This window comes from Mizuhopecten yessoensis, unplaced genomic scaffold (genome assembly GCF_002113885.1).
Source record: "Mizuhopecten yessoensis strain PY_sf001 unplaced genomic scaffold, ASM211388v2 scaffold11059, whole genome shotgun sequence".
NCBI lineage: Eukaryota > Metazoa > Mollusca > Bivalvia > Pectinida > Pectinidae > Mizuhopecten > Mizuhopecten yessoensis.
The window spans coordinates 1,107,988-1,133,682 of record NW_018408858.1 but is presented as its reverse complement, the minus strand read 5'-3'; the positions used below and the strand labels follow the sequence as shown (position 1 = coordinate 1,133,682).

At 35.0% G+C, this 25,695-nt stretch overlaps 1 protein-coding gene across 2 annotated transcripts in view; it reads left to right on the top strand.

Annotated features, from left to right (window-relative positions):
* Positions 1-25,695, top strand: part of LOC110465190 (wnt inhibitory factor 1-like) — a 64,053-nt gene that overhangs the window by 22,451 nt on the left and 15,907 nt on the right. For both annotated transcript variants that reach the window (XM_021520850.1, XM_021520851.1), the window contains exons 4-6: positions 11,665-11,767; positions 24,015-24,158; positions 25,425-25,529. In XM_021520850.1, the coding sequence (XP_021376525.1) occupies positions 11,665-11,767; positions 24,015-24,158; positions 25,425-25,529 (352 nt within the window). The remainder of the gene's footprint in view (positions 1-11,664; positions 11,768-24,014; positions 24,159-25,424; positions 25,530-25,695) is intronic.

Sequence of the window (25,695 nt, the reverse complement as noted above, 5' to 3'; positions counted from 1 at the left end):
GCACTCTGTTTTTTCGTATACACAGTTACCTTCCCTTAATTCCGTTTTGGATAACTGAAGCACGGTTTGGGAAAGGACACTTTCATTGACCAGGTATAGATCAGTCGTTTAGAGCACAGGGGTTCGTTACAAAAGTCTTATACTGACATGGGTTACAGCACTCATGTTACGAACCCCCTGTGGTTAGAGTGACAGTACAACAATTGTCGGTGCATGGTTCGAGTCCCGAATCTCACCCCGCTGAATTCCTACACTTAGAGCACTGTTGGTGATTATCATATGATGTTATAGTAATGCCGAAAACCCCCAGATTCCAATGCATAGACAGTTTTTGTCAGAGGTATAGCGATCCTTAAGCAATATTTTCTGATTCCTAGGGCTATCGTCGTTTGGTTATATAATTTTATCACATAATGTACTGTGTTATCCAGTGAATATACCCATGTCATATTTTTTTTTGTATTAACCCATGTTATATGACCTATCAGCTCTGTGATTGATTGTAAGTTTGAATTGTTTCAATTGTGACGTCACGCCTAGGACAGGTGACTTACGCAATGGCGTCAAAATGGCGGCTTTTTCACATTTCAAGTTTGCATGGAAATTGTCGTTTTACACGAATAAATGCCATAAATCTTGATTATGTAATAAAAAGGATCTATTTATGCCAGAGGCTCGCTAAATTGAAAAATTCTTAGACTCATTTCATAAATCACATATGAAATGGAAACTCATGTAAGATCCCTTATATATGTACGAGCATGTATGTGTATGTACGTGTATGTACGTGCATGTGCGTGCATGTACGTGTATGTATGTGCATGTACGTGCATGTACGTGTATGTACGTGTATGTACGTGCATGTACGTGTATGTACGTGTATGTACGTGCATGTACGTGTATGTACGTGTATGTATGTACGTGCATGTACGTGCTATACGTGTATGTACGTGCATGTACGTGTATGTACGTGTATGTACGTGCATGTACGTGTATGTACGTGTATGTACGTGCATGTACGTGCATGTACGTTTAGGAAATTATAGAAGTATAACTGTTTAAAATGCAAACGTCAGAGAAATGGTTTTGTTTTGCATTTAAGTATGAAACAAATAAATTTGATCATTTTGTGTACAGCTTGTTAATCTGTATTCGGTTCAATAGTTAGCACTGAAATATCTAACAACTAACTCGTAATTTCGTTTGTTATGTGATGGTAAAATGAAGTTATGAGGATTGATAATTATATAAATGTACAATTGACGCACTGCTTATACATTGTAATTCTGGTTTTCGTCATTTGAACGATCGTGTATTGTCTCCTTCTTATACAATGCTACGTTCACTAAATTAACGGCTTGGTGGCAAAGACGTGTTGTTCCATTTATCTACAGAATGTACGTAACACATTCTAACAGTCAAAGATTGCAGCAGTAGTTCCATTTTTTGGTATTTATTCGTGACAAAGCGTTTAAATACAGAAATAAAAAATACTACATTACAAAGTCTACATTAGATAAATGTAAGAATTAAATAAAAAATAAAGTGTTTCTTGTATTTAAATATAACAGTAGGGGATCGATTTATGATGAGTTTTTTTACTCAGCATGCGATACATTCCGCTACCTTTAACAGTGAAAAGTACACCCCTGCATGGTTGAGGAGGAGAACAGATATTGACCTGGCTTTGTTGTTAACAGGAGGTTCATGCCCTAATTAGTACAGTATTCTATAGTTTTACCAAAGTGTTAAAGGTTTTACTTGAGTCTCCGTTGACATTTACCGTCAAATTCGGGGCGTGTTAAATTTAATAAAGTTGAGAGATTTAAGAAGATATTCAATTCGCAATTCATTCACGAAATTTTGACAATAAAGCTAATCCTAGCCTGTCTGTTCCTGGGTTGAATACACAACCCTCCCCCTCAAGGTTAGAAGGAGTGGGCTGATCCCGTGTGGTACTCCTCATAAAACATGAATGATAAGTAGACGACCAGAATTCGCCAAATGACAGTGTGTTATTCTGACATTACATAGTTGTGTCGGCCATCTGATGTCCCCGTAAAGTTTACTTAGTATAATGTTCTCGCTACAGCAACAAAGCTATGCAAATATTGAATCAATTTGACTAGCAACCGGCTAAACAATGCCCTGACCACAATGCGTGCTTTTCATGACCCTAGTCATTTCGGAGATGGCAGAGTAAATATCCTCTTTAGCTTGAAACAATAATGGATACGACTTTGTCGTAATAGATGAAAGTTTCTATACGGTGTGAATAGCAATGATACACTCTAGGCTGGTTCGAGTGGAAATGACACGAGAGTGTGTCGTGTTTAAGTGTGTATTGTAGAGTTTACATGGAATATCTAGCTCGACTTTTCCATTCTGTCAGGATTGCTCTTAACACTGATTTATAAAAATGTTGACCTAGTTTGACACACAACAGGTGTTACGACACTAACGGACAGTATGTACCCAAACGTTACTGGCTGTAGGTACGCGATCCGCTCACAAACAAAGCCTACTCAATATCACACGGGAGGCAGTACACATCTTTAATAAGATTTTAAACATGCACATTAGTATTAAACCGTGATTTGAGTTTTTGTATCTACCAAAATAAATATGAACTGTAAGGTCCAACACTAAGGTGATATATTTATACCATAGATACAATGTTAAATACATACAACTGATGTAATGCAAACACCTGATACATGTAAAATATAAATCCAAAAGATATATCAAGTCATAGCCTGGTACATGTGGCTGAACAAAAAAACAAAAAAACTTCGGGTATGTTCGCATATATCCGTACATGTTAGTCTGTGTGTCCCGTAACACTCGTAACTCTTGTTACACGTATACATTTGTGAGACTTGTAACACATGTAGGTCTGTGTGAAATGTGAAACGTGTAAGTGCGTGTGACATGTGAAACGTGTAAGTGTGTGTGTGTGTGACATGTGAAACGTGTACATGTACGCGTACATTTGTAAACACCGTTACACATGGAACTTAACGTGCTCTTTGAATATGTAAATTTGGTGTTTATCCGATTACACGTGCACACTATGAGATCGATATTGCTGAGATACACGTGTAAATAGTTACACATGTACATTTTGTGATAATGTAAGAAAACTATTGAACATTTTTCATTCAGTGAAGTATGTCATAAAAATCGCAAACGTTTATCATTTCAGAAGAACAATAAATGGAGGCAAATGATTAAATCATGGTGTTGTGAAAAAAAATCATGAATCGCTAAAATATTTTGTTCGTATCTTAGAAAACTCTTAAAGTTACAAAATTTGCCTACATCTTTCACCGTTTCTGATGAAATAAGGGTAAGCCTTGTGAAATACGTTGTGTATCAGACTTCTATACTAATAAAATATTCTGAAGTAGACATAACACAATATACAAACGGGGAATGGATAATGGAAAGCATGAAGGAGCGAGAAATACGATCTGTGTTTCTAAGTACATAATACAAGACTTACTGTAACGTGTTGGTAGCCATTAGCACAAGTATTTAGTCGCTTTACATAGTTAAAAGGTTTATCAATGGAGTAGATAGGCGCTAATGAAACACCTCCATTATACCTAAAGTCATCGTCTGCTGGCCAACGCCCTGAAACTTAACCTCACCAAGTGTTCAGGGGTAAAAACCGTATATCTGTTTCATCCTTTTGATTGGATGAATCATCTTATCATTATTTTTAATATTTACATCATAAAATCACTATTTTTAACCTTAAATTCCATTTAATGAGTTGTATGGTAAAGACACCTTGTGCTTATGAAAGCCATGATATTGAGCAGAGTACGGAAGTACCGAGGCGACTGACGAGTGAAGAGGCTTTGAATCTGTTGACAACCACGCGGACGAAATATAAAACAGCATTTGTTGATTTTTTAAATCATATAAAATTGTACGAATTCCCAGCTTGTACATAATATGTTTGATGTTGTTTAAGATCTCATCATCCAGAAAACTCGGCCTGCGGGGCTACAGCAGAGTGACTGAACACATTAAATTCTCATTGAGATATCGTTACTCCACTCTTCGTAACTTGGGCAATCAGGGGCGGTTTAGGCGAATTTTCGTCTTTCTGTTTATTGGAGAAGGACTTACTTGTAATATGAAAGGCTGAACACTTGTTTTTACTCCAGCTTGCAAATTCTTTTCGCGTGGTTGTATGTTTTAAATTTGAGAACGTGGTGAATTAGTGAATCCGTCGGCTTAACATGATGCTTTTTTACTCATACCAACGGGAAACTCTATAATGCAACGGAATACAGCATTTCATGCTGGGTTCATATTAAGTTATGACATGGAGAGGGTAGCCATTTTACTGCTGATACATACCTGTTTGGCATAATTAGTATTGGCAAAAATGTTCCTTCGTTATATAGCCAATTACTCAGGTAGATCTGTTTACAGGTCGCATGCAGGTTCTGTTGTTAACATGGGGATAAATGTACGGGTTTAAGAATTTACCTATATGCAATGAAATTTATGATGCATCAGTGTATTGACTTAATTACTTGGTAGCTTGCTTGCATTGTTATTCAAACTATGCAGTGTCGATATAAACTCGGTGTTACAGATATTTCGTACCAATGTCTGGCGTTACAAGTGTACGGTTGCGTTCCATGTGTCAGGGTGACCTCTATTTTAAAACCCTTCTATAATGAACAATTATAGAAGGCGTAAAACAAGACGTAAAATTGAAAAAAAAAATGTTGGTATCCTTTTTGTTTCGAACTTCTTTTATCCATGCGATTTGCTACAAGGTAGTGTGTTGTGTTTATTTTGCCACTAACATGAATAGTATATCACGGATCATTAAACAGTTTTGATATTTTGTAGCTCCTCTACTATCTTAAACACTTCAGGATTCCGTAATTACTATTATGACGTGAAGTTTTTCGCCAAGTCCTACCCTGATCTCTGGCTGAAACCTTATGTTCGTAAGCGAAAAAAATGGTATCTCTGACATGCATGGTCCCCCACACAGCGGCGTTGATGATATTTGGTTATCAAGAGTACCTTACCTCTTAATTTATAATCTTTAAATATCGTGTCTTTTAAATTAACTTTCTCGAATAAACATTATGATTCTTTTTTGTTTTTCAATGAAATGTCAAGTTTCCGATAATTTCTTTTCACGGGCAAAGCAGCAAAATACCAATTCCACTGAAGTTTATCACCACAAACAAATATGACACATTAGAAACATGCAACTATAACTCTTTGTAAACGATATTTTTATTTTGCCTCCAGGGAAGAAAAATAATTCGTTGTTTTCGGACAGGAAACTTTAACTCATAGTTTTGAGATAATAAGCAGAGAGAGAAAGAAAGAGAAGTTTTGTCTGTCAGAAAAGTCAATTAATTATTTTGGAACAACAAAAATGCAACGTATCTGTCAAATAGCTTCTATTTGAAAATAAAGTTACTTAGGTTTTCGACGTAATCCAGGCACTACACTGTACGTAAAACGTCATCAATTGCGCGTTAGCTGACAGCACTTACATAGCTTCGGAAGAGACAAGAACTGGTTACACTTGACTGGCCAAAACGCCAAATCCAATAAAGCCGTTAACATTCAGCATCTATTTTCTATAATTTCCTGATTTGATAATTAGTTTTGAGCGATAAAAGCCTACCAGCTTGGAACACACGTTTGTTTCATACATTTCCCATCTTTACTTGGGGCAAAGGGAAGTCAATATCATTTAGAATCACGCCGGAAGTGACCTCGGTTTCAATTAAGGGTACTTTGTGAACCTTTCACAGAACATTGGACTTTGCGTTTTCGTATTACACACACCCAACGAGTCCGTCAAATCAATTTGTGGTTGTGAAGCCGACAAACAGAATGTGATGATATTATGAAACACGACTTCTGTGTTTTGCTGATCGCAAGGTGCGCTATAGGAAACGCCTCCTTGATAATGGGAGGGAATCTCGTGCCTCTCCCCATAACAACGGGAGGGGGAAATACAACACGACAACTGTCTTCTAAGGATTGGGGTGCCTTTAGGAATTCTTCTCATTTTTAATCATAGCGTCAGTATTTATGTCGTCTTTCTAATGATAAAGACGGCTCGACAAGAAAGTTCAAGTATGCTCACAGCACGAAGGGATCGTCTGTCTGTGTGTATTGATTCCTCCGTGATATACTGCCTGGGAGCTCTAGTCTCTCTAGAAGAACGCTCGCAATACGCTTTTTATTTTTTTATAAATGAGTCTATTAAACAATAAACATTTGCAAAATCGTTTTTTCTTCCCGAATCAAGCGAATAAGATAATTGTTGATAACCAAGTAACTAAAATGTCAAACTAAATTCCACGAAAAAAAAGAAGATGCTATGTGCACTGTAAGCGTAATTAGGAACATAAGGAGAACTTTGTTACCTGGATTAAGTGGGTGTATGTAACTAAATATAGCTGGACAGCAGATAGCAAAGAACATAACCAGCACTGTAAGAGTGTGGACATATCAATTGAAAATTAACCAATTATACTTTAAACAGAGAAATAAAAGTTTATTATCGCCAGTCTATAACACTTAAACAGGGAATATTAATTATTTTTTACGTCATTTTAAACATTAGTCGACTGGTTTTACATGCTAGTATGTCTTTGATGGTATCATCTTTGAAGAAGTGCTAGCTTGTCGGTATACAAAATTATGGAGTTGTACCCTTTTAAACCAGTTCAATGGTAGCAAACAACTGTAACAAAATACCCTTATCTTAATTGGAAGTCGTAGAAACCTTTGCATTATTACCACAGTACGTACATATGTGTCTAACCAGAGAATATGACCAGTGTTGGACGATCAGAGCGCGCCAACAACAACAGTAGCCGCGATGTAATTAGGTGTTCGATCTCCGCTGATGGCTTTACACTGACTTTTCCTCAACCTGCCTGATACTATGACCCAGCGAGATAAAACGCGACAACGTTCAAAGAAAATAAGCTCTTCTCAAATTCCGTCAATTTACAGTCATGGTATAAAACCTCCATGTAAGAATGCTGCTGCAATAGTAAAAACGTATACCTGCGGATATAAATAACCACGTGTTTCTCGAACCCTGTCTTAAATATGTTTTCTTTCTAAATAGAGAGAGAACCTGGTCATTAGTCACTGGTGATACATAATTCGACTTTTGTGTGTGTTTTTAAGAGCAACATGGAGATTTTCTTAGACATTAGCAATAATGACTCATCGTAAAGTATGTAAAATATAGAACGAAAAGGTTTAAGATTAAACCGACAGTAACTCATTCGAAAAGTTCTGAATGTATTTAGTAATATATTCTTTTCTCTTTTAAATGCTATTTGTTTCCTGACAAGTTATACAATTGTACTGTGTTGAGCCAGTTTCCTACTTACACATTATACCTGTGCTTTGCATCATATTTAGCCTTCACTGATATTACATGTTCCTTGCATTTGAGATTTATCTTTTAATACATGTATACCATCCGATAATGAATTAACATCAATATTACAACACATACAAAATATTTCTTGAATGGTTGATAATGTAGAATTTGTTTTGAAAGGATGTGTGCTTTATAGTTATGTAGCATACGTCCTTAAATCATGATTACTGTTAAATTAATCCGGAGAATTACAATTCCAAAACCGTTTTCTTGTTAAAAACAATGAATTGCAAGATTCCACTTTAGATTCTAGAGAGAAAATATCATCTGTTACGTATTCAATGTTTGATAAGTCTCCTGATGGAGTAATCGAAAAATACATTGCCAGAATCACGAATGTTTGATTGGTTGGAAATTGACGTCTATATTGAAATAATGGAATAGGGCCAGACTTCACGCTAGTATGCAATCAACAAGAGAGCGATTTCTGGTGAAGACAAACCGGTGCACCATGGGAGTGAGCTGCCGAAGACAAACCAGGGAGACTATTGAGTTTGACACTTCCAGTCTTAGTCTGTGCAGTGGAGCGCACACCCAAATCCCCATGCACTTAAGCATGGATCCAAAGTGATTCCAAAATGCAGGACTTAATTAAGTAGAAAATTACGCTGGTTTGCAAGTGCGTGAACCAAGAACACGTCTACTGTAACAAAAACCGTTACAGAAGGTCAAATATTGGCGATCCTTGTCATTTCTATGGCATATGGGAACATTCCTTCCTGGTCTTACAAGGTTAACGAATTCACAACCCAGGCCAGGTGGATGGTGCTCGTTAGCGATGTTCAATCCCCCCACCCCCTACAACCTAGTTACATCGCTATTAGATAACACTGAATACATATAGTCAAATAAAATATCTTGAGCGAATATTAATTCTAGCAAAATTAAACAAGGGACATGTATCGGTATTTGTTACTAAAGCGGATTTTAATTCTCGCGAATAGATTGATGGAAATACAATCTCGAAGAAAACTACCAGAAAAATTGAGCTGAGCGTCAATAACCATTAATAATATTCATTTCGTTTCAGAATAGTCCTTTCGAAATTACGTGAAGAAAGGATGTATAGTATAACAAATGTATGTGCAACATGGATATACTGTGAGCTTATTATAATAGAACTGCATACAAAATGCATATAAATTTAAATACGTGAAGGACCTAGAAATATTAGTATTAGTATTAATAGTTAAAGGAATGCATTCACTACATGAGTTAGTTAGCTAACTCTAATAGGTATGTATATAATTTCATTTTTTAAAGCTTTGTCAATCATCAAAATTTCATTTGAAAGAGAAATAAATAAATATGCAAAACTAACTGTTCTCTATTCATGTTGGAAGTAGCATTGCCCTTTCTATTGTCATGATTTGACGAATCAGAAATAATGATAAGAATTTAAAATAACCCAGATTTGGTGCGGGGTGGAAGGTAGGGGAAGGGTATAAAGTTTTATTAATTCATATTCAAATAAAGAAACTTTATATATTAATACTCGTCTAAGCTTTGTAAAAAAATACACAGAATTGTGAGACACTACCGCTAAATATCTAATTCGACGATCAAACTCTCTGTTTGTATAACGTCATGGTCAAGTACAGTATAACGACAAATGAGCTGGGCACTGGGCCTAATTGGCGCACACCTGTTGCTGGGGCCTACTGCATTCCACACAACCAAGTCTTCTTTAAGTGGATGATTTATAGCCACGGTAAGGAAACGTCTTCCAAGGACGATTGTAGACAGCACCCAATGTAACATGGCAAGGTATTCTACACCAACTTTTCTTTCTCTGAAGCATACCTCCACTTAAATGATTCGGGAAGTCTTATCTCCCAAGATAACACGATGTCAAACCAGATAGTATGGTTATATGGACGCCGTGCCAACCGGCCATTTTGAAGTCTGGGATACCAACATTGTGCACTCTTCACCACGTTTTACGAAATTTCATATCACATTATCGTATAAAAGAAACGATGAAATATTTTTCTTAAGCAGGAAACAAATATGGCAGCGATAAGGAAGCTAACAGGGAACATGTCATTTAGATCGACATTTCACTTCGCCGCGGGTTCTGCATGTTGATTTTGTAGTAGTTTCCACAGTGAAGAGATTGAAATTCACTAGTTTTAGAAACGAAAAACACAGTCTGTTAACAATACTAACAAACACAGAGGATGCCGACTGAGAGTAAACAGAGGCAGAGTGACACCATGGCAGATGTATTCCACCGAAATATTGCTTTTGCGGTCTTTAGCTCATTGACCCAAGTCAATCAATGTCACAGATGCTGATAACAAGTGTTTTGTTTTTATACTCAAATATATATGGTATCTGAGAAAATGTGTCCATATGTACGATTCGTATATCGTCTGTGTACAGTCAGAGTGTACAGTCAAAGTAAAATGGAATGAACATTGTTCTGATTATACACTCATAGACAGAATCAAAAAATTATCTTAATCTAAACTTAAATAAAAAAGTTTACCTAAAACTTTCACAATGTACATTACACTAATATTTATATTTTAATTTCCTTTATTTTAAAACCGGACATCCCCCCCCCCCCCCCCCCCCCCAAAAAAAAGTAAAAAGGCTGAAGAACGAATGCTTCTGCAACTATGAGATGATAACGAGCTACTGGAGCTACTGTTAATGATAGCGTTCACACTCTTTACCTCCTGCATTGACACATCCCAGCCGTGAGTACTTTGTAACAGTAGCACCAGTGGTAGCTGAATGGTATAGTACTTATCCGCCCAACTGTGTCCTCCCTGATAGCGTGCAGCAAGTTATCAGATACACAAACGGTCTGGTTTGGAGGGACACCGTGTCGGTATCAGCAAGGTGCGATACAGAAACACCAGTTCGAAAAACACTTCCGGATTTTTTTGTCGTGTTATTTTCCCTCACCGATCATGTTGTGTGACAAAAAGGCACGTGTGTGTTACAGTACGTGATACGACACTTCAGCTCTGTAAACAACTTAGGAAAAAGCGTTAACGATTCTTAAATCGTTATCAGGGCTTTTTTTTCTATTCAAATCAAGTACGAATGTTCCGTTTGCTAGTATTTCAAGGGAAAGTACACCGTTTGTTTCAAAGAATTTTGTATATTTTAACTAGTATACTCAATAATGCGTGGTATCCCATTTATCTGGAAATATTTTATATATCATCCGAATATATAAATTGATATATCAATAACACAAACTCAATATAACAAAGTTTGACTTATTCTATTATGCCAATCCCTCAAATCAACATAAAGGGGTCCCACTTTTATTTTTTATCAACCACACTTATTCGACAAAACGAGGTTACCTGATATTCTAATATGACTAGTGCTCTCACTCGACTCCTCGAGGTTACAAATACATACTAGTATGTCAAACTCACTAACTCGACATTACGATGTTAGACTAATATACTTATTGTCAACTACACGAACTGAAAATAACGAGACAGACTACCCTTGGTCCTCTTTTTACAAATAATGCCACTGTTTGGAATGATATATTAATTGATGTTTGCGTCAGCTAGTCTAGAAGCTTACTAGTGCTAAGCGTCGAACGGCCAATCAGACTGTTTTTTTTATGTTTTTATATCTATTATCTGAGTGATAGTCGGTGCGATAGATAGTTAATTACGTTTTGTATTTCGGTTTTGATTTGTTTTTGTGTTTCCCCAGTGTCTGACTAATTTTTTGCATTCTTGTTTTGTTGTTTTCCTGTTTCTAAATCCTGTTTGGTGTTTCTTTAGTACCTGATTTTTGTCAATGTTTCATATATTCCTTCGTTTAAGTTTCTAGTTTCTTCGGCACATCATAATTGTGTTCTTGTTGTGATATTTCCTCGGTTTCTGATGTCCTTTGATCCATTGGGAGATATTCGGGGCCAGTTTTCTTTTTTTTATGAACAATGGTTAGACTGCTGATTATATAACAAAAGTGTTTTTATGACATCTATGTCTGCTTAGTTATGTTTACATCATTGGTGTGGTCATCAGCAAGGAAAGGGACAAATACAGACAGGTATAGCCTGTATTTGCGTTTTCGTTTTCATACTTATCTGTTTGTGTTGACAATGGTTTTAAATTTGTTATTGTGTTGTGCTGACGATTGGTGACCGATTCCATGTATCAAAGTTTACGCTATGGTTTGGCAAAAATATCTAATCATTTTCCTTTTCTTTTCAGTTCACTTATTGGTTCAACGACTTGAAGTCATTGGATACGCGACTATTGTACAATCCACTTCTAAGCATTCCAGTTTCCGGTATGATTCCGCACAGACCAAAAGGTAAGGACATTACAATATTTGTCAGTGCTATGGTAACCTACTTCACGCTTTTCTGTTAGATCAAACTATCAACATTGATTTCTGATATATCAACGCTATCAACATCGATTTCTGATACATCAACGCTATCGACATCGATTTCTGTTAGATCAACGCTATCAACATCGATTTCTGTTAGATCAACGCTATCACGTCGATTTCTGTTAGATCAACGCTATCAACATCGATTTATGTTAGATCTACGCTATCAACATCGATTTCTGTTAGATCAAACTATCAACATTGATTTCTGTTAGTTCAACGCTATCAACATCGATTTCTGTTAGATCAACGCTATCAACATCAATTTCTGTTAGATCAACGCTATCAACATCGATTTCTGTTAAATTATCGTCTCACTGTAACAGGTAATTGCTTTAGTAATCTCTGATAAACCATCAAATTCATGTAGGGCAACACAATAGACAGACTACCTTTCTGTTTTCCTTCTTAACCTGATTTTGTTTCATTCCTTTTTGATACCAATATTTCCTTCAAGGAATGCATAATAATAAATTGTAAATAATTAGCATCTCTAATATATAGTTATAGGTTTTTTTTAACGTAGAATGTCTCATTTAACCGCTGTTTTAATCGAGCGTGTATTTTCCTGTCGATATTCTCATCGAACACATTCATTGACAAGTAATCATCTTAATAATAATCTATATGCATCTTATATATGTTAACGTCTCTATGAACACACGGCACAGGTAAACGTACATTTGTTTTCTTTAAACTTGTTTTACACTATTTGTCGCTAGAGGTATGATATACATTCGAAAGCAACAAGAATATTTTTACAATGATACTTTTGAACTGTCATAATCATACTGGGTTCCATATCATTTAAATATGGTTTGAAGGGACACAACTCTCAAGCATATTTCTATGTTATCAATTATAACAATATAAAACTTACATTAATCATGGCATTCAGACATTCGTTGATAGTTTGGAAGTCCTAGCAATTTTAGTGGAATGCATGGATAGTGACATCGGGTTCAGCCAAATAACAAAATCATACTCTGAGGCTGAAGAGCTTATATTCTACCTAATCCATTCGTTTAATTACTCTCTCTCTCAATTAAAAGACTTATTCATTCAGTCCATCGTTCATTCATTAGCCATAATTTAGTCGCTCACTTATATAGTTTGTTACTTCTTCAAAAATGTTTTTAAACATTTGAATTTAATATCAATACTTTTGATTTGTCCAGGTATAATGGTTGTCATTTTCACTAGAGACATGAAGTAAAAGTACTGTCATTTCTGAACATATTTTCCTCATTTTTCACATGTTCACATGTTTTCTAACAAATAGTAAAACAGAATGCCAAGAAGAGAGTATCTGCGCATGCTTCGAGGGGCGTTTTGAAGTTCCATTAAGTGCCTGACGCAAAAAGGGATAAACTTTCATATTTTCAATCAAATATCAATGAGAATCTCAAAGAAGGTGACGTGGTATACAGAAAAATGCAAAGGAAACTTTTGTTTACATCAAAACCATCACTCGGATTCCGAATCAAACGATGTTATACAACAATCTAAACATAAAAAGATTAAACTTGAAATACCTCGGACATTTTGTTCAGAGACGAAGTGATTAATCTGTAAAGCAAACTGGTCGCAACAAAAAAATAAAAATAAATGCGAACAAACATATTTATCAAATCAGTTAATTGTCATACTTCTTCCAGGTACATTTTATGTAATAGCCGAAATCGTTTCTCTCCTCTTCTTGATGGCGAAATCCAAGATGAAGGTCTGTTAGAATGTTCTTCGACTCGGTAGTCGACTGAAATGGAAACATCAGAGATTCAAAGTCTTTTGGAATTTTAGGACAGGTTGCATCCATGCAAGAAAGTTTTGGACTTTGAATCTTCAGACAGACCGAGAGATGATGATTACTCTCATCTGACTAGCCTTAAAAAACCACACCCGTTCTCAGAGCTTTTAATAACGGTGTAATCAACTATTCTAATCATAGTTATCGCCTTGCTTTTGGTCAAACTAAGGACAGGATTGTCTGTATCTGTTCTATCTTCCCTTTTCCTTGTCCATAAAAGATTATGTGGAAAAAGCATATACTCCGCGAGACAAGCATTGATGTCTACATGTGTTCCACATCGTCTAGGTCCTCAGCACATTAGTACAAATGATCTTACCAAAAACCTTAAAACTGTCTTTTCCAAACATTTTTTGCTTCAAATCAAGACGATGTTGCTATTGCTGTTGCCGATGGGACATATATATATTCTTTCAAGGGACGTTCTTTTTTCATTCTACAAATGAAACCTCTGCTTAACCAATACAGCTTGTGACAATGGATGGCTATACCTGTCTGTATTTGTCCCTTACCTTGCTGATGACCACACCAATGATGTAAACATAACTAAGCAGACATAGATGTCATAAAAACACTTTTGTTATATAATCAGCAGTCTAACCATTGTTCATAAAAAAAAGAAAACTGGCCCCGAATATCTCCCAATGGATCAAATTGATTATCGTTAAGGTACAGCGAGTTATATAGGGCTGACCAAAAGCTATCATTCCTTTTTTTCTTTTCTTTTTCCAGTTTGATTTCGTATCCCTTTAATATCCATTTCGATAATTGATACATAAAATGCAGGCCGTTTAATCCATATATTATCCATTTAATTGATTTATAACTTGAAACGTTTTTAGTCCATCTTAAATCCATTGAATGTTGTAAGCTTGTTTTCTAATCCCTTATTATTTATTTATTTGATAGAGAAGCCGTAAGTATATAATATATACATAAACTGTTAGCGCTTTTAATCTCACAAATTAATCATTTTCTTGATACATAAGCAGTTACATTTCTTAATCCATTACTTATTCATTTACTTGATACTTAAGCTATAAGAAATTTTCTTATATTGTTATTTATAAAAACATATATTTCTAATCCCTCTATTATTCATAAAATTGATACATATGGTATACGCTTCTAATCCCTTTATTATTCATTTAATGGATACATACGCTATAATCTTCAAATGTTGTGTTATCCGTTTAATTGATATATAAAACACAAACTTCTAATCCCTCTATTATCCGTTTAAGTGATAAATAAGCTATATGCTTTTGGTCCCTTTTTCAAGAATATTTGTTCATCTTCCTATTTCTATTGTCTCGCTAACAAATACTGAATGTTCGATCTGATGATATCCTTAAATTATCCCGGATATCGTAACTTATGTTAGAGCAATATGCAATTTTTGCGTTGAAATGATTAAATAATATTTTCCCTTGGTATCCCATCCTTTTTGAAATAAAAGAAAACAAACCCAAAGAAACTATTTTCGTCCATAGAGTATTTTGTTTTCTTTTAGAATATTTCCTTTATTTTTTCGTATTTTTATTTATTTTCCGCGAGATTTTCCCAGTCTATTTTGCACTCATTTTTAGTTTGTGAATCATGTTAAAATGAAGGAAGTGGAAGGAAATCAAAAATAGGATTTGATGTTATTTTGTGTATTTAATGACATTGGGATATTTGACTGTTATTTTACCTGGAAAAATGTCGTAAATATACTTGCCTGCCCCCCTCCCAATCCAAAACAAACAAAAAAAAATAAAAGCATACACTTTGCATATAACTGCATCAGTTTTGATATTGAAATATATAAACTATTTAGAATTTTATCTTTAATGTTTTATTGGTATAATTGACAAAATAAAAATTGTTCGATATTATCTTATCAATACATGCATTAAGGGGTAACTTTTGATTTTGTTAGGGTTATCAGGGGGAAAAGTTGAACTCGGATAAACTGAATTTTTGGCGAGAATACCAGAGATCAGAGTATTTGTTCCCGTTCCTCGAGTTATCTTGTTTGTTATCTTTCTCAAGTTCTTTTATATCGGCTTAAGAGTTAAATGCCAATAGAAATAGTTCAAACATTTTTACAGACCGAAAAAAGAATGAAACCCCAAAACACCCTATTATTTGAACGTCTCTGATATCATATCACGAAGAAAACTATATTAATTCTAATATATATGTTTATATATATGTTTATATATATATATATATATGTGTGTGTGTTTTATATTTAAAACATAAGTGTCCTTAAAATTATATAAATTATTTTTATGAAGAACTGAGAAAAATCAGAATGTTCTTGCAAGTTAATCAAAAAACAAAGGATTTTTTCACGGATGTTATTCAGCGGAGGAATAAATGTAAACTTTCAATTGACGTATCACTACGCGAACAAAAAAACCTGACATTATCGAGTTGTAGTGATAATGGGCGTAGTAAAGGTTGCATCGTCAATTACAACTGAAACTGTACATATCCTTGTATATCTTTCAAATGTGTTATCAATTAGGTAAGTCGGAATTGCAACTGATAGTATACACGCGTCAGAGTATGGAATTCTTCTGGAGTGGAGATAAATATCACAGTAAATATATGATATATATCCTTAATTGAAACAAATTAAAAATACATAATATATTAACTAATGCAAAATTTGATTAAAACACTTATTAATGCGCTTCAGGAAAATAGCCCTTCGTTGCGGAACAGGTATGATTGTTGCGAAGGTATTTCAAAAGTCAAAAACAAAACTCGTATACATATGTCTATAAATTTATAGCGCAGTTCCTTTTTGTTCCTGTTAAATGCAATGCATTACTCTTAAATTAATTAGCAAGATCATTTTTATCGTTACTCTCGAATATTCGATGATCAACCAATACATGCAAGGATTCGGTAAACGCAGGTGATTGCAATCACAGGCACTGTTGTCAGAAAAAAATATTGGCAGTCTTTCAAACCCTGTACCGAACGCTAACAAAGGGCAAGAGTGTCATGCGTAGTTCCATAATAAGTGTGTTATTGCAGGTACCTGCCCCTCCTAATGGGCAGTTAATTCTTAACTTCGTTTTATGTTTAACACTTGAGAGAGGTAAATGGAATACTCACTCTCGTTACGGGGGATATACTTGCCTGCTATGCTCTTCCCATGCAGATAAGCTTTAACGAAAATGGGTAATTATTGTTAAAATAAATGCGTTTTATCCCGAGTAATTTAAATGTGCACATAAAGTTGATAGTTATTAGTTAACTAGACAGCGACCACACATTACGGTTCACAAGTTACCGTAAAGTAGATATAGTTGGGTGATGTGCCGAAGCACACGCTCTATTATGTAGCCATGCTAATCCCAAACAGCGACATATTGCAAGTGATGTGAGTGATATAATAAAATGGGGGGTATCTCTTTCTCCCTCAAAACTCAATACAAATTAGGAATTTTGACAGTCTAGACGATATTACGACTATATTGCAGTGTTTTAACGAACGCTGTGTTGCGCATTGCTCATACCACAAGCGTGTTTTCAATGGTGATATAAAAGCAGGTGAAATATAGTAAGAATGGAGTAACAGACTAATGAAAGTAAATAAAGATGCGTCTGTAATGGGGTGTTCTATGTCAAAGATTGATCCTATAACAGTAAGCAGATTAAGCAAAGTCGAATAAAAACATAGAACAGGTTCAGGTTTGATCAAACATGATGATGTTCCGGTAAACATTGGTTTCTGTTCGGAACAGAAAACAGGATGGACCAAGCCCAGATAAGCTTGTCTTTGAATTCAAATGTCATTTTACACTTTGTTTTTCATTAACTTATGAAGATCGACTAAGTCGGGCTAATTTTGAGACATTTCGGTACACTTCGCATGCATCACTGAAATTATAAAGGTCTGTCGGAGAAAAATATACTCCTAGATGTATGAGAAAACCGTTTCGCATGTTCCAAATAGCATACCACACACGCTTATACATCTAAATAATCTGCTATCAATAGAAATGATTGTAGTTAAACACATGATATTTGCATAGTTGTTGGTGCATGATGGTTAGTTATTGAATATATCCTGAAACGATTTTAACGAATCCAAATTAATGTTTCCTTGAGTAATCAAAAGTAATATGAAAAATACAACTTAAACGCTGGCGTTATCTTACATTCAGGAACGTTCAAAGGAAAACACTGGGCTGTAATTTCCTTACAATGTATGGTAGAGTACAAAAATGCATTAGGAATTGTCTATGTGAATTATATATACCAGTAAAAATAACACTCTTTTTATGCTCGATTTGCATAAACACTTTGTGGTGTCATGATGTTGTGATTTAGGTATTAAGCTTAAGTGTAAATGACATAATGTTCTATTAAAAAATATCAAAAGGATACATTTCATAGCTGAGCTTATACAATTATGGTTGGCATGTAGTGTTCATTATAATCGGTTTCTTTTGTTTAAAAAAATAGCGAAAACATCTGCCGAAATGTTCCCAAAATGTTTCATCTGCGAACATGACTTGACCGATTGATATACACGGAATGATAGTGTGCATTTGGTTTTATCAAAAGCAGAACGTAGAGCGATTGTATGCATTATTTCTACTGAAACTACTCCGATGAATTACAATATTTATGCATAAAAGTTAGAAATGGCATGAGAATAAAAGCACGAAATTTGTAATGCTATGTTTTGGTTTACAAGCAGATTAAAAAATGAAAATATTTTACTAAGTTTCACATTTTAATGAGTGAATGGAGAAATAGAAAGCCTGTATCTAGATAACAATCATAAGGAATATAAGTCATACGTTAAATTGAATTTTATGAGTTTTAGAAACGGAAAACCTTTTTCCTGTGTATGACGCTTTGGTTTATTTTATTTCATTAGTTCACTAATGACTTCTCTCTGTCAGCGATGTGTGTTAGAGACGGTTCAGAATTACATTAGAGACACTAGACGTTTTTATTAGATTCTCAAACAGTATTGTCAAATGATCTGTCTTACAACAATTGCGACAATTGAAATATGTATTTTCCAATCAAAATCATAGTACAAATAATATCTTATTTTAATTTTAATACTTAAGAAACATATGTAAAAGTACCGTTTAAATGATGTGTATATACTGCTATTTTTTGTAAGGAGAGGGCTTATATAGGCTATGCCTGTTGCTCAATTCCTTTTGTACATAAGATCAGTACAATAAAATATTCTGAAATAAAATTCTATTTGTACACAATAATAAAATCCGTTACCGGAGCCCCCTATCCTGAAGAGGTCATTTTGCTCCGTATTAACACGGAATGTGTTGGTACGCTGTTACTTCCGGCATGGAGCACAGTTAGAAATTCTCACACAGGAAATTTCCAATTTTCACCTATTTAGAATGTATCAATGCCTCACATGGTTGAATCAATTTAACAGTCTATGTACTTTAACACTGTCGGATAATGAGAGTAACTAGGCATGAGAATACTGGTTGAGTGGCGGTTAACGTAAGATTGAGGAAGCACATGGAAGTGATAAAACTGGATAATCTTTGAGAAAATCAAGGTCATTCTTTTTACACGTAAATAAATAGCTCACGGAAGTTTACACAGGCTAACTAAGATTATCTGTAGAATCTGTTTGTATATAGGAGAATCTTTATTTGAGGCACTCCCTTCCTGGTATCCAAATAAATTTAGAGAATTTATGAGTTTTAGAAACGGAAAACCTTTATCTTGTGTGTGACGCTTTGGTTGATTTTATTTTATTATTTCACTTATTACTTCAACATCTTTGCCTTTTTTAAGTGTCTACTAAGCATAAAAAGAAAGATATAAATATTGCAAATCGGCAACAAACATCGATAAAATCTCTACTCAAAAGTCCATATGTAAATACACTTACAGGAAGTGAGGAATCATCACTACAATAAGAAACATATGATTGGACGGCAAAACAGTATATCAATAGATATGAGCTAATGGTACAAGTTGGTACTATACCAATTATATTGCATTGGTAGAATAGATATATACATGTGTAACCATATTCATTTATTTAAAAAAAAACATTCCAACTTTTGCATTTTTTCACTCAAATAGTGTCAGAGATGATAAATTAGTTTGTCATAAATGCGCTACCCTGCTACAGAAATGTTTACGTACAAGATAAGGTATCAGCTAACTAGATTCTTGACACTTTCCATATTCCAAAACAATTTAACCAAACCGATTGCATTGGCTATATCTCTATCTAATTCGCATCCAATTAACTTAACCTTTCACATTTAGACTGAGAATCGTAAGTGCCTCCGACCCTTATGGATAACCTTCCTGCATACCCATGGTTTTCTTCGTTTATACTCGCTCCCTTACAGAATGTCACTGCTATATATACTGCGTCTACTTGGCGGAAAGGGGCAACGAATTATCACACATTGTAAAACCTGTCTCTCTTTAATATGTACACGAGTTGGGGATTAGTAAGTTATGATATAGTTTTACGCAAATCACAAATCGCAGTTAGTTCGTAAGGAGAGTAAATAAATGCGGATAAGATATTGAAACGCAACATCGAAGTCGAACGTAGATCAAAAGACGTATATAATATTCCTTTTAAAGAAGAAAACTGCTATGCTTGAATATCAATTTAATGTGAATCAGTAAACATAATGTCTTTGTTATCATATATATAGATTTAATATATTTTTGAAATAAGGGATTCTTTCTGAAAACTTGAAAAACTCATTCATACAAATGTTTTTCGATCATTAACAGAAACTCTGATAGTATAGGTAACTTAGTTAAGGCAATCTCGGCAGCATCCAAACATCGGTTCTGTCAACATGTGATTATCTGCCCACTAGTGGGCACCCTCCACAACCATACACAAATACATATTTTATTGCCTGACGTCATAAAAATGTTTTTACATTATTTCATTCAAGTTATTGATAAACCACTCAAGTTTTAACGTTACGTCATTAAAGTTTTTGCGTTTCATTATTTTTGTGTAACTTTAACGTTAATACTGATCTTGTCACTCGATTAATTATTATGAAATGTAATAATTGTTTTCTCTGTCAGAAATGTCTCAATTTATCAATACATTTGTTATGGGCCTTCGACAAATCGATGTAGCCTAACTCTAAGTGACACTCTTTATGTCCACTATGTGCCATCGTATATTCATAAGTCATAAAAAGTGATTCTTGCATTGTTTGTGTTTGAGATTTTGTCAAGACGCCATACACATGCGTGTTGAGGTACTTATTCCTGTCTTCAGTGAATTGGCCAATTCCCCTCTGTTGTCTATTGTGGTCTCCCTGACGAGGAAATCACTTTATTCTTCCTAGTCCCGCTAATTACCTCTGGCATTAGGGAGACTACCTCTAGACACCAACTGTACACGCTAGAGAGCCCGGTTTTCCTTAAGCTAGTAAAACGATAAGCTACAGTCGTCATATAGTCGTTGATGGAGCGTCTGGCACATGTCGTGGTGTTCTCCGTACCACATCCTCTGCCGTATATAAACGTTGAAAATCGGCCCAGTTATTCTCTGAGTCATTTGCAATAAACTGTTTGCTTGTTGAAACAGGCTTTCACCACTTAAACATCTTACGGATATAAACATGTCTGCTTGTGACGGGAGGCATGATTAAAGGTAAATCGATCCTGGTCTTGACGGATGAGAATACAGTTTATTAAGTATGTGAGCATTATATGCCCACAGCTGTTGACTTTTATATTATAAAATGTAAATGTTGCTACGTTTTTGTCTTATAAATTTTAGCCGATCCTCTGCATGTCAAACGTCAATCAAAGCAAAAACGTAATGCTTTACGTAGTTTAAACTGGGATTATTATCGAATGTCTTTAAAAAAGCGCACGCCTGTTTTTTCCCATCGTAAAAAAAGAATGAATGCATAATGTATGTGTTTGATAAACTGCTGTGGTAAACACATCGTACTTCTGACTGGGTCTCAAACCGACACTGAAGCAGACTTCAACAGGTGAAGCCAAAAGCCCGGAGACGACTCGAGAAAACTCTTCAGTATTTAGTTAGGGAAGACCGGGACATGCATTTTACACAAGTGCAAATTATCTCTCAAAAGACCACTTTGTATGTTACGTCTTAAAATCAAATATTGCGGAAACTTCCCCCATTTACATCACAAGCCTAGTGGTATCTAGTGTTCGAGCAGTTTACGTGTGGTCTTGCTACGGGAGATAATAACGTCTACAACTATGAAGAACTAGTTTGTTAATATAAATATATAAATCAAAAGTAATGATACTAATCGATTGATGTAATCCTCTCAACAAACAAACCTTAGAATTATACAAACATACTAGCTCTTAATGCAATATGTATTGCAGCTATTAAAAGCATTGAACCCCCAACTGACAGAGCCTCTCAGGCAGACACACCCTCGTGTTATACTGGTGTAGGGATAATATATATTTTTCACGATATTTATACGATAAACGCATAATCGTCAGTTTTTGATTTTCCATTTTTGTTTGTATTCTTTAGTTCCTTGCCCTTGTGCTATTTAATAAAAATGTCGACAATTGTTTTGTTGGTGATTTCACAAAAAACAAGACATTTAAATAATTTCTGATGACGTCACAAAAACGAATCACGAATCGTCAATCGACGATTCGCATCAATGCAATTCATTTGTTGTGCGGAAATTATATAATATTTGTTTTTAAGTTAAGTAGATTCAAAATACAAATAGCATAAGCATATAGAAAAAAAGGTAAATATTTATTGTTTTTGAGTTAAAATATAAATCCGTGCATATTTTGTCTAAAACCTTTCCACACTTTTACATGATATACTTGGGTAAATGGGTGCATCGTTTAACCAACATAGCGTAATGGTTAAATAAACATACTTCCATTTAACGTTTTAGAGAACCTTCTCATACTGTGTTTACCAATTAGTATTTGGTGCTTGTGCTTACAACGTAAAGTCCATTTATGATTTTGAATCCAATTTCCGGCTAATTTGTTTCATAAACGTAAATCATGGTATTACATCTATTTCAAATACATCTTAGAATGGCAGTAGAGATGATAAACTGGGTTATTTTTTCAACACAAAGACCAATGTATTTTAAATACGGCATGTTTAGGAAGATCTTTTCACGTGGTACTGAGCGGGTTGAAAGATACATAGGCCGACTAGCAGATGGTTTAATTAGATATTCATATCCTTTATCGCTTGTGTAACGGGGGCATATGACCATACCGTGGCTAACAAGCGCGTCTGTGTGAATTAAAGAGTATATAAAGACTGTGATGTATAACGGTTCAATTCGATTTCTGATTGGCTGGTTACTTTTAAAAATTGTCTGCATCTCTAGGTAAGATAACGAGTGACAAACCTACATATATATGTGAAAATCCGAATGCCTATCAACTCTTGAAAAACCACTTAGGGGATGATGAAAGCTCCAAAGTTGAATAGACACAATTTAAAAAGATTAAAATTATCAGGCATATGCATTAATTTATCATTGGAACTGCACGGAGCATTTTTAAGGCGTAAGCATCAGTCATTACATAGTGTCTCCGCCAAGTACACTAAAACTGAAATGCTCCAGATCGATGATAATTAACACATTTAAGCAATTCATAAATGTCTGACAAAATCATCGCAACATCAGGAAATGCTCGTCTTTTCGGAGCATTCAAAGTGGTTTTCAGGACCAACTTACCACACGCACCTTCCCATTAAGGAGACTTTGCTGACTGAACTATTCATTAAAAGTGATCGAACTTCTTTTAAAGACAATCCACACTATCCTGGGATCAGTAATGAGTAACACCATGGTCATACCGAAGTTGTAAACAAGACTTCTTCACAGCGTCGCCATAGTGATCCCAGACCATACATTACACGCTACTTAAACATTTTCATGTTTCTAAATTTCCAATCAATCTCAGAATATTGGCAATGTGTGTTATCGCTAGGCAAGACGTGTGGCGCCATCTAGCTTAATTATGGACCTTTAAGATAATTACTTGTCGTTTTAGGTGAAGAAATCAATTCTCTGTGATTTCAATATTTTGTTTTTGATTGTAAACTTGCCTTTCAAAGTGACAGGTTTCTCTTGCTTGTACCCTTGTTTCTGGTGCACAATATATTTTAAGTCGCACGTGATCTTACACCAATGTACGTTTTTGTAAAACTATAAATGGACTAAATTTTATATTATATACTGTATATATATCTGTGTGAAAAGATGGATGTAACATTAAAGTTAAGTATATGTATTTTTTTTGTTACCCTTATTCTTTTTATTTTCTTTTTTTTCCGTTTTCTAGAATTAATATAACCTTGTACCTTTTCCACAGTTTTCCAGATGTCTATACCCTGTACAGGCGAGGATGATGGAACAGCCTCCCTAACGCTTGGCCTTCAAATATTCAATAAGCATGGTCAGCCAATTCGAGGATCTCCTATGCAATTCAAACTGAAAAAGAGTTGCTCAGCGTTCGGTATGTATTGCGATCTTGTATTTATAGTATTTCGTTTCAGTGATTTAGAGACTTGTCTGACATAATGTATCGGAAGACTACCCTATTTGTATCCTAGCATCTCGTCATATCAAATTTTACCTTACAATATCATATTGATACCATTAGTAGCAGTACGTTTTAGCATTCCATGTATATAATTAATAACAATATGGGTCAAAGAAGTAATATAGACGGTAAAATCCCATATAACACTGGATCCTAATGGAGGTATTTCCGTAGGATACGAATTACTTAAAATAGTATATGGGGCAAAGAAGTAATTCCAACAGTGTGGAAAAGTTGAGGTTGTCAAATGTTCGGAGCGATCCGCACCTTTTCCAAGACACAGTGAAACAGAACAGAATCAGTGCTATCCTCTTGTAGTATGATGTACATGTACATGTAACTGTTCTGTTTCACTGTGTCTTGAAAAAGGCACCCGAATTTTGACAATCTAAACTTTTCCACACTGTTGGAATTACCTCTTTGCCCCATAATTAATAAAGATATATATATTTCAGTATGAATATCAATATAATTATCTTCCCATGCTCAAGATGCTGGTCAAATTATTAGGTTTTTGATAGATATGTCCTTGAACATCATGGGTTTTCTAACAGGGTACTTTCAATATACGCTGTAGGGGTTAGACGAAGCAAACGGAGGATTTAATTTACGCCGCGACAATGTTACAGTCATAATGTCCTGCTATATGTAATTGAATTGTCTGTCATCGGATCGTTAATAGTATCTGTGATTTCAGTTTCTATTAGTATTCCCTGATTGTGGGGACTTGTAATGTGTTTCCTTTGGTTTTGAGTGTCTTCCTGATTGTGGGGACTTGTAATGTGTTTCCTTTGGTTTTGAGTGTCTTCCTGATTGTGGGGACTTATGATGTGTTTCCCTTTTTTCAAGCGTCTCCCTAATTGTGGGGACTTACAATGTATGACGTGTTTCCTTTGGTTTGAGTGTCTTCATGATTGTGGTGACTTATGACGTGTTTCCCTATGATTTAAATGTCTCCCTAATTGTGGGGGCTTATGACGTGTTTCCCTTTGTTCAAGCGTCTCCCTGATTGTAGGGATCTATGATGTGATCTTTTGATAAAAATTAATTCCCGATTCTGGAACTTTGTGATTTGTTTCCTATTGTTTAATTGTCACTCTGATTGTTGGGACTTTTGATGAGAGGACTTTATAAATATATGGAAAAAGCGTGATTGTTATGTTTTGTGTGTTTTTGTAGTTTCTTCGCAACTTTGTCCATTTGAGTGTATAAACGGAGGGAGATGTAGCCAGTTCGGGCACTGCGAGTGTGCACAAGGCTACCACGGGCTAAAATGTGAAAGAAGTAAGTGTGGATAACATGCTTGTTCTATAAATAAATTAATTCTATACTGCTTTGTAACTTTCCTCTACCAAGCACTCTTTATAACCTGGAAACATGCATTAACAATACATATGTCCTATTACATTGGTAATGATGTTAATTGAATATTTCTCATCCAAAATATGCT